This window comes from Eurypyga helias, unplaced genomic scaffold, assembly GCF_000690775.1.
Source record: "Eurypyga helias isolate BGI_N326 unplaced genomic scaffold, ASM69077v1 scaffold24171, whole genome shotgun sequence".
Taxonomy (NCBI): Eukaryota; Metazoa; Chordata; class Aves; order Eurypygiformes; family Eurypygidae; genus Eurypyga; species Eurypyga helias.
Genome location: NW_010233065.1, coordinates 1 through 10,409, shown reverse-complemented (window position 1 = coordinate 10,409; position 10,409 = coordinate 1). Strand labels below are relative to the sequence as shown.

The following is a 10,409-nucleotide window of genomic DNA, read 5'->3' as shown; positions in this document are numbered from 1 at the left end:
CGGGGCGAGAGTTCAGAGCGAAGTAAAACGTGCGAAATTGGCCCTGATCACTGCTCTGCCGTGCCCCATCTGAACAGCGGGGAGAATAACTGCAGCACATCCACCCGGCGATAAGCTGCGAAAGTAATTTCCTTGTGGTTGGTGAAGGGTTTGTGTGATGAGCGTGATACAACTTAAGGAGCTCATTCGTTTCTGAGAGCATGATTCAGACTGGGTCACATAGCAAACAGCAAAAAAGAGGTGGAATAGGCATGCAGTACTAGCAAAGTGTCCCGGGCATATAGTAAGACAGGAGTCTTATGAAAAACAAAACATCCAGGTAACTGACATCTTCGTGGAGACTATGGTTAACGTGCGTGTTAAGTGAGACTGCACAGGTTTTTGTACTTTTCCTGGTTTCTAACAGTTTGGACGTGCAGCCGTCGTGACAAAGCATGCTCTTCAGCTTTGAGATGTGTTGAGCAAACAGCTCTTGGCAGTTTTGGTGCCTCTGGGTGTGCCGGCAGGGTTGGAACCTTTCAGTCTGTCGCTTTGGTTGGTGAAGTCACAGCCTGGGAGAGGAATTATCCTTGATGATGGGAGTCACAGTTATCTTTGGGTGCTTTTGAAGGGGCTGTGTTTGACTTTTCTTGTTGAAGTCTGGTGTGGGTTTTTTTTTTTTTTCTTTCCCAGCTACTGTCCCATCTTTAGTGTTTTTGGGAATGTTGCTGCCAAAGACTGGTCCTTGTTACTCTGTCCTGTATGTTCTAGTTATTAGGTACGTTTTTCCCTATCTAAATGTTTTTTTGTGTGCAGTACTTCCCCGTCCACCCTTGTTTTCAAGTGACTGTCGTTGGAGGTTGCTGGACCCATGAGCCTACTGTTGTCACTTCCCTTGGTGATCAGAGCAGGACTAGCACAGTGAAAAGGGAAGTCTGGATTTGACCATCCACCAGTAGGCTGAGGCGCTGTGTGCGCGTTCCTTGGAATATGTCTTAAGCGCTGAGAGGAATCGCAAGCGAGCTTTGTGGGAAGGAATGCTAGGGCAGCTTTAAAGCTCTGGCAAAATTTTATCATGTGTTTGTGAACTGGCCCTTTTGGGGTGTCTGATACAACTGAGTGAGAGTGACTTTTGTGTAATTGGTAAAAAGCATGCCCCTGTCAAATGTGAGATCATACTTCGAAAAGGTATTAATTTTATTTCAAAGTCATTTCATCATGTAAAATTTTGGTTGTTGTTTTTCCTTCCCACCAGCTAAGCATTTCTCTATGAAAATCCCCCAAAACTGCAGACATCTAGGGAGGGACACCCAGGGATCCAGAGATCCGCATTTTTTGGAAAAACTGTGAAGATACTGATTACCAACTGAATATTTTTAAAACTTCCTGTTTACAGAGCAGCTACTGCTCAGATATCTTGTAATTTCAGTTTTAACGTTAACCTTGTTTTAGCAACTTCTAAATGAACCGACGTGAGTTTGAGTAACCTGTGAAGTGAGGATACCCAGGTAGTGAAGTTGCTCAGCAGTACCTGCACACATGTAAAAGGGACATGCCTTTAGATAGATGTCTATTCCTCCTTCAGCATCCTCTGTCTTAAAAGCAAAAAGCTTGGAGCAAGGATTTAGTGTAAAACTGGCCTCAGAGTCATCGGAACACCATGAATACCGGAGTTAGAGGTGGGATAGCTAGCCTACCGAGCAGACTGGCCCCCCCCCCCCCCCCCCCCTGCTTCCAGGCATTGCTGGGTTGACTAGCACAGGAGAAGGCAGCCAGGTTGAAATACCTGCCCAACCGGTTCCACGCCATTCCTGCGGCCTAGAGCAGCTTGAGCTGACAGGGTAGTTACGCTACTTCAGCCCAACAGAAAGGAGCTGCCTTACTGCCTCTTAGGAAACTCATGGAAACAATTCCACGGAGGACTTGGGGGTACAGCGAGTGGTTGACTTGTTACAGTCATGTCTTTGCTGCCCCGTGGCGTTTATCTACTGTAGCCCCTGATGTTGTTCGATTATGTGTAACACTGCAACAAAAATTGCTCTCAAACAGTTTGAAAATATTGTTGGCATTACATATGCCAAAGCTGAGGTATTTTTAATTATTTTCTGTTTGTCTTCTGTTAAAAAAAAATAATTTTGCAGGCTTGCTTTGAAAGACTTTAAATGAATGCATCATGTTTTAAAATATTTGTTAAAGCAAAAGCTTTTGCAGTGCCACCTGACAAATTGTACTTCTTAGAAGACATGTATAAATGTCTGTTTCGCCAAAAAGACAATTACTTGGTGTTTTTGTTCTCAGGTGATCACTGGCGGTCATTATGATGTTGACTGTCGGTTGGAAGATCCCGATGGCATTGTGTTGTACAAAGAGATGAAGAAACAGTATGACAGCTTCACGTTTACTGCCTCCAGGAATGGAACATACAAATTCTGCTTCAGCAATGAATTCTCTACTTTCACACACAAAACTGTGTACTTTGATTTCCAAGTCGGAGAGGATCCGCCGCTGTTTCCTAGTGAGAACAGAGTAACTGCACTTACCCAGGTAAGATGCTGTCACGTTTGACAACAGCTGTTAGGTGGAGGCAGTGGTTTGTTTCTTTTTTTCAACTTCAGCTGCATTAGACTGCTATATCTTGTTTTGAAAATGAACGGATTTAAGCTTTTGAAATAATCTGAATTAGTACAAATAATCTTTTTTTCTAAAGACAGGATTTATAGAATATAAAACAGAGTTGAGAAGAAATCACTGAGTGCTTGAGGGAGAATTAGGATAGTAACTTAAACGCTAGGCCATGTTTTTTTAAGGTAACTTCCTTTTAATGCTATGGTTGTGTACCTCTTGAAGTGTGCATTTCACAAACTGTGAAATATTGCCAAATCAGGGTTTTAAAAATTTCCAAACTGTAGAGAAACTTTTTTTTTTTTAAATTTAAAATGGTAGAATCTTTTTTGGGAGAGGGCTTAACTTGACCTCTCATGTAACTGCCATTTTTAAAATGGAGAAGGAAATAAACAAATGGACAAAATCAGCCATATTTAGCTGTCTTCTAGATAACTGTCCTTTGTAAGACACTACAAAGTGTCAGAGCATTATTATTATATTCTCAGGATTTTACAGTGTTGTAACCACTGCCACCCAGTCTAAATTCATTAAAACTTCCTTGGAACACTTGCTTCATGAATTCCCACTAACATCATAATCATCACCAAACCTCGCTTTAAACAACCGTTAGCGAATGCTGGATATGGATGCTGTTCTGCTGGCCCGGACTCAGCAGTGTGAGATTCCACCTATACCACTTCTCAGATGCCAATCTCGCTTGAACTCACCTCTCATAAGTCTGTAGTACCTGGGATCTGTATTGAGTGGATGACTTTCTGTGAATTCAGCTGCATGTCTTGCCTGTTTCTGGTCACTCTTCTGCTCTGCTTTATTTTGGATTCTCTCTTTCATCCTATGTCTTCCTATCTCCCTTACTTTAGTCTCTATTCTGTTCAGTCGTGTGTTCTGTTACGTTTGTTTTTTTTCTCTTGCTGTCTTGGCATCAGCAGAGGGGTTCTGAGTCAAAGAACAGGCAGTGCCTGGGTTTAGCAGACCCATGCAGCCTGCGGAAGATCTGTTAAAATTAATTTATCACTGGGTTGTAGCATTCACAGTGCACATAATGTGTTTGGGAAAGGGAAGGTTAATCATCAGAGTACAACACATCTTTGGGAAGAAGGTTCTTGCAGGTTTCTTGAGGCTTGTAGCATGACCAAATTTGGGCAGCCTGTCACAGGGAGAGGAGAAGGTAAATCCATAAGAACAGTGTGACTTTGTGTTTATATCCCTTGTGCGGATTAGGAGAGCCCTACAGTTGATCAGGGAGACCAATGGCAGAACTTAGTTTGGAAAACCTTGCCCTGAATTTTGTTAAGGAGAGTATCTTAGGCTTGTTCAGGCACCTGTCTTGAAAGCTCATCCGCTTGAAAAGATGGTTAGGCAGAGATATAAGTAACTGAGAGTGGTCCCGTCACGGTGTTAAACATTTCCTTTGCTTGTGCTATTTGATCTTCAGGAAATACAAATATTAAGCCATAAACCAGAAAAATAAAGTGTGACTAAAAATTAGATATTCTGAAGATCTATTGATTAATCTCTTGCTGATCAAAACAAGGCAAGGGATGCTGACTTTTACGTAGAGAAGATAAACTGAAGGTGGAGGAAGTTTATGTGAAGAATGATCTAGGGCTTGGAAAACTAGTAATGCTTTTTTTTAATGAAAAATGACAGCGAAGTTGGGAATTTTGTTAAATATTTGGTGTGTGATTATATTATGGAGCATTTGGGAGCATAGAAGATGGCAAAACTGCCTTTTCTCTTACCGCTTTTTGGGTACGTGCCTAAGAGAAGGGTCTCTTGCCAACAGAACTTGTTGGTTTCAGTAATGGAGATGTTAAGATGCTGTACAGCTTGAGTGAGAATTATGCAGTGAAGAACGTCGCACTTGCAAAACACAGAGGCATTTAATATGCACTATGTGTGTCTTAATGTTACAAGCAACTGCTTTTTTTCATGGGATGTGTGGAATTAACAAGTGGAGGATCACTGACATTTCAAAAGTGTTTCTAGTGTTCATTTTTGAACCCAAATACACACAAATTTAGGATGTGTTTAGTTGTTCCCAAAGCCTGTTTGTTGCTTTTTTTAATTCTGCAGTTTTACGTGCTTCTGTATTTAAGTGTCGTGCTCCCATGTGTGGAATTTGGTCAATGTAAGTTAAATTTTACTGCATTTGCAGCATTTTAGTCTCGCAATAGATGGAGTTTATCCCGAGCTTGAAAAGATCCATGAATCATAATTTTAAATACCAAACCACAAAACTTAGCAGAAAAAGCACTGGAAGGGTTTGTAATTCAGTAGTGTGTGTTTGTTTGCTTCCCTAGATGGAGTCTGCCTGCGTTTCAATCCACGAAGCTTTGAAGTCCGTCATCGATTATCAGACTCACTTCCGCTTGAGGGAAGCTCAGGGCCGCAGCAGAGCAGAGGATTTAAACACGAGGGTGGCCTACTGGTCCATAGGGGAAGCAATCATTCTTCTGGTTGTTAGTATCGGGCAGGTTTTTCTCCTCAAAAGCTTCTTCTCGGATAAAAGAACCACAACAACCCGTGTTGGATCGTAACTGGTAGTGGTAATGCTTCAGGTCATTGTGTGCTACTCATTGGTAAAAATTAACTGTTCTCCAATTAATGGTAGGTACAAACGATCTGAATATACACAGCATTCAAATGTGTCTACTCGTCATCCCTTAAAAATCACAAAACAGATCAAAAAAAGTTACGAAAGGGACGCCTGATTTGAAATATTTTAAAAATGCTTTGAATTTAAGGATTTTCTGATCCCTGTACTAAATATCCGGCAGTGACCAGCCTCCGTTTCGACTGATTTAAATCCAGACTGAGTTAGATTTTTACCAGTAATCTTAGCCATCTGCAGTATAACACTTTAAAATAACCCAGCAGTCTAGTGTCTGACATGGGGGACAATACTACTTCAATTTTCAGGCTGAATGCATTGGATTCTAAAAAAACAGATGTGTTGAGCTGTAGTACACTGTTTTGATTTGCTGTTAAAAAAAATAATATAGTGGTACCCCTTGTTTATTTGAGAAATTGTTGCAAACTTGACACTACGTCATGGTGCAAATTTTCCATCAGCCTGTTAAGTCTTCATCTTCAAAAATTCTAAATTTTATACTGGAGTGTGTTTGCTTAAACATACGTTCTTCTATATTAAAATAAATGCGTTTCCTCTTTTACGATGCTTCTTTTACTGGACAAACTGTAAGCTGAGAATGCTCAGGAAATCCAGTTTCTGTATTCAGAAATCCAAATCTCCAAGTTTATTTAAGAAACATGCAATAAAATAGGGAATCTTGTAACCGTGCAGTTTCTGTATTCATACATACTGCTCCCTTTGGGGTTGAAGAGCAGAAGTAGCTTCGTTTGTTAAGCGGCGCAGCACCAGCGCCGGACGAGGTTTTATTATGCGTTAGGCACATACACAGCTTTTTCCCAAATTGCTTTCCTGCGAAGAGGCCTGTTGGACACTGCATTGCACAAGTGCTGTAAATCTTACTTTCCTGTGTGTGGTGCACTGATACGCGATGGCCTTGTGCATCTAATTCCCACTCTTTTTTTCCTAGTGGTCAGAAAACGTTTTAAATATTTCAGGTGATCTTATCGGTAGGGCTATAGTTCCATTGTTTCCACTGCCCTGTAGTAGTTTCTGTACTGTGCAGTGCTGGTTTATTTGGCTGTGGAGGGTAGTAAATGTACGTGTACATACACGTAGCTTGAACTGAGCTGGTCGCAGTTTGGATAAGCTTCACATGGCTCTGGAGGAATAGGTCGACTGACCAGCCCTTAAGTGCACACAAATTGAGGTGAAAAATCTTCATCATGTGTTGCTGACTAATTCAAAAGATGCTTCTTAAACAGGTTCTCGGCAAACAGAGAAAAAATGCTAAACCTTAACTAATTGCCTGTATTATTTCTAGAAAAAAACCTGAAATTACATGTACAGGTGACACTTGAGCAATCTGAACAATTGATCTAAGATGACTTGATTTTGAAATCTTGTGATGGCTAAAAAAGTGCACCTACTCTCTGTTGTGAACTGAATGACTGCTCTCTTGGAAACTGCAGAAAAACCTTAAACACATCAAAAATTATTTAAAAGGTCACAGCGGTATTAAAATGCTTAATGCATGTGAAATTCAGGATTATATATAATGTTTTTCTATCTTGTACTGAATTTTAAATACCACGGTCCCATTTTGGGACGCAAGCTTCCCGGAAATAGTGAAAACTCACAAAGATCAGAAAACAGCAGCGCTAGTGTGTCCGTCGCCCGTAAGGCTGTGCCTGAACGCAGTCACCCTGGTGGTACTTCCGTGCTTCGTTCTTGTGCTTCAGCGGCTGATCCTTGGTGCGTTTTGCGCTGCGTCGCACACGGTGACGAAGCAGGTGGTACGCTTCGCGTGTGGGGTGAAAACACGAGTTAGGTTTGATAGTGTCCACTGCTGTCTTCTGGAGTTTGAAAATCACTCACGTGGCTTTAGTCACAACAAAAGCATTTGTTTTAAAGGTTGGAATGTGTTGTTTTTAACCGAGTTTTTCCGTGTACTGTCAGAATTGGTAAGCGGAGGGGTAAAACGGATAATGGCCGAGCATCACGTACAAGTCTCTATTCTTTCGTAACGTTGGAGTGTGTGAAGTGGGACCGTTCAGCTCAATATTACTCCCACTGCAGAGGTTTAGTGGACTTGACTTTGGCGTTGAAATTAGGTGTCCGAACCAATCCTCTGGCATCCTGCTGCCTAATGTGCAGCGGTAGCTTAAAAATGCCTTTATTTTTGTGTTATTAAAAACATGGCACAAATACACGTTTAAACATAGCTGTATATAGTTTTTAAGATAAGTGACTGAATAGGATGTAATAAAACACATGCTAACGTGCAGTGGGTGAAGAAATGCATCGTGACTTGGTTAAAGCTGCATCTTTTTAATATATGAAAAGGATAGTTTGGTTAATAGTGTGATGCACAAGTAAATGCTGTGCGTTAAAGGGGATATAACTGTGTTTTTAACTGCTACAGTCTCTGGTTTTCAGCTATTCCTTGGATGTTTTATGTTTACAGAACTTGTTTTCATGTCCTGTAATGTCAGTTCTTGGTTTAGTTTGGGGAGGGACAAAAAAAAAAGTTTAGTTTGAGTAAGACAAAAAGCAGACCCTGTGAATACTGTATGGGGAAATAAAAAATTAATATATGAACATGGCCTGATTGTTTTCTTGGCATGTGGGAGCGGGGAGCGTCGTTCCTCCAAAAAGCTTTGAAGAATGCGTTGGGTAGTCAGCATGTGTTTTAACCCCTTACAGTTATTCAGGCACCTGACGCATGGCCGTTACTTGTGCTGCTGTACCTCAGGAAGTGTGCTGGCTCACTGCTGCTCACAGTGCTTCCGGGTCGCCAGAAGAACCCACGTTTCGGCAAGAGGTTGCGGTGGCTACTGGCTCTTTGCTCAGCGTGTTAGCAGTGCGGGCGGTAATGTTCACGAACCCGTTCCCGTTGGGGTGGAGCTCGAAGTGTTTGACTGCAGAGGACAGGGGTTACTCGGGACCTAATGTGTCTTTTCACATTCGTTCTGTAGGCACAAGGTTAATGTGGGATGAGTTAGAAAGCTGCGTCCGATCCGTGTGGTCAGTGGTGGGATATAAACTTCAGATACGTCGTAGCTGAGCGTGTGATTGGAGCTAATCACGTCGTGTTTTTCACGTACCAGGTAAACGACAGCAAACAGGTACAGGCATCGTTGCTTTGCGCATCCTCCAAAACGCCTTTTTCTTCCTGTTTGTGTTTCTGCTGTGTTGGTTGCTGTACCTTCAGATATTTTCAAGAATATTCACAGTACTTTTGTCTACAGCTATGGGTAAATTCTCCTCTCTCAGTGATGTGTTATTGTTATCCACTGTGGTTGGTTTTTTTTAGGTGCCTGGCACCCAGGATTTGAAAGTATGTTGTGGTCTGAAGCACTTTGCTACTGAAAGCTCATCATCTTACACCAAAATTAAAAAAACAAACAAACAAACACAAACATTAGACGAAGTGAAAAGATGAGTCAGCAGATCAGCTGACTTGCATGATGATGAAGGCTTCCGTCAAGGAGGAAGTAGAAGTGCACTCTGCACCACTGCAGCCCATTTTACACGGTTTCTCGGGCACAGCTGCAGCAGGGGCACTGCAAACTGGGTTTTGTGTGGCTCCCGCAGTGGCAACAATTGCTGAAAGATATTTTTCAGGCCTGACCCTGCAGCTCAGCAGGGAGTGGTGTAACACATCAGTCTTCCTCTAGGAGTACTAGACCAGCTTAATCCGGGAGAGGCCCTGTGCTTGGGATGGAAGTGAAGTTCATCATGTGGTAGGGATCCAGCTTCCTAAGAAGTGAGAGGTTTTGCAGCTTGTAGGTATGTTCTGCATCTAAAGGAAATAATTGCGTAGTATCAAGAACTGATTTACGTTTTCTGATGCAACTCTGGAGTGATTGCTGTTGACTTCAGAGGCTTTTGTGTGGATTAGCCTTGAGGGGCCATCAAAGTGTGTCTCCTAATCGTTACCCTGGATGTGCAAACGTTTCGTGCCTTTAATTCTGCCTAATCGGGTTCTTTACCGGAAGAAGTCGTACTCCAGGAGAAACCTACCCATAAGGGGATCATCCAATGCCAATGATTATTTAAAACCAAGTCTTATCAATCCTCATTACAGTTACTGAGTTATTTCCCTCAGCTGCTGTGGTTGTCTCTGGGCATTTACAGCTGATGAGTGCTAATTCTGCTTGTCAGTAAGGCCATGCACAGATTCCTTGACATAAGCAAAATCTTTCAACATCACTAAAAACAGATTAAACTTGTGCTGTGTAGCCCCGTGGAGGAGCTACACACCCTGGAGTTTCACCTCCAGGCGTGAGGTGAAACCAAGGATTTAACACTGGCCCTAAGTGAGACAGGTGCAAAATCTTTCTCTCACATTCCTCTCCCGGACTTCTGCAGTTGTCGGATCATGGTCTGGAAAAGTGAGATTATGGTGTGTGAATACTGAGGATGCTACTGACGCTGACGGTTGTAGGAAGCAGCGACTCATCTTAGGAAATAATCCAGTTAATGAACAGCAGCAGCTCCCAAAAGGCTCATTATTTGTATTGAAAAGTCTGTGTTACAAACCTCGGGGCAAGATCTTACGGAAACACAGTGGTTTTACTTTGTGATACCCTAAGCACGTGGATCTGACCTGTGCCTTCTCTCCCACCTGCTGACAAGAACCAGGACAAGTGGCCTGGTTGGCATGGCTGGCGTGCAGCACAGCCGTCTGACACACTTGGAGTGTCTCGTGCAGCCGTGTTTTAGGCTTCTCCGCAGTACAGGCTGGTGGGCAAACAGGAAAAGGGGTGACACAGGATACTGTGGCCTTGCTGCCATCCTCATGCGCTCAGCCCTCGGCTGGTGAGTCATCTGTGCTGTGGTTTTACCAGCGTGCAGAAGCTATTGGTAGGAACACTGTGCTCAACTTCACTGCTGTTAACTGAGCGTTTGGTTATCAACAGAGGCCATTGAGCTGGGCTTCCTGAATATTTTCATAGCCTTCAGCCTGTACCCCTCACCACGAGACACTGTCCTGCAGCGAATGAGATGCGGTACAGCAGGATGCCATACTGAGAGCCTGCCTTGTTCGGGTACGCGTTTCGGAGCTGAAGGCATTTTGTTGGTAGGCTGCCACAGGAAGGTTGTCGTGACCTGCCAGCAATGTGTGGTGTGGCATAGTCAGTGATGAGCTGCGTGTCTGAGAGGTCTCTGTTTCATAGAATTACAGAATGGTTGGGGTTGGAAGGGA

General features: G+C 42.8%; 1 protein-coding gene across 1 annotated transcript; it reads left to right on the top strand.

Annotated features, from left to right (window-relative positions):
- Positions 1 to 1,992: 1,992 nt before the first annotated feature.
- On the top strand, positions 1,993 to 5,317 carry LOC104505437 (transmembrane emp24 domain-containing protein 7-like). Its single transcript, XM_010161620.1, has 3 exons — positions 1,993 to 2,067; positions 2,251 to 2,523; positions 4,908 to 5,317. The coding sequence occupies exons 1-3, from the start codon at positions 1,993 to 1,995 to the stop codon at positions 5,142 to 5,144; spliced, it is 585 nt and encodes a 194-aa protein (XP_010159922.1). The 3' UTR covers positions 5,145 to 5,317.
- The last annotated feature ends 5,092 nt before the right edge of the window (positions 5,318 to 10,409 follow it).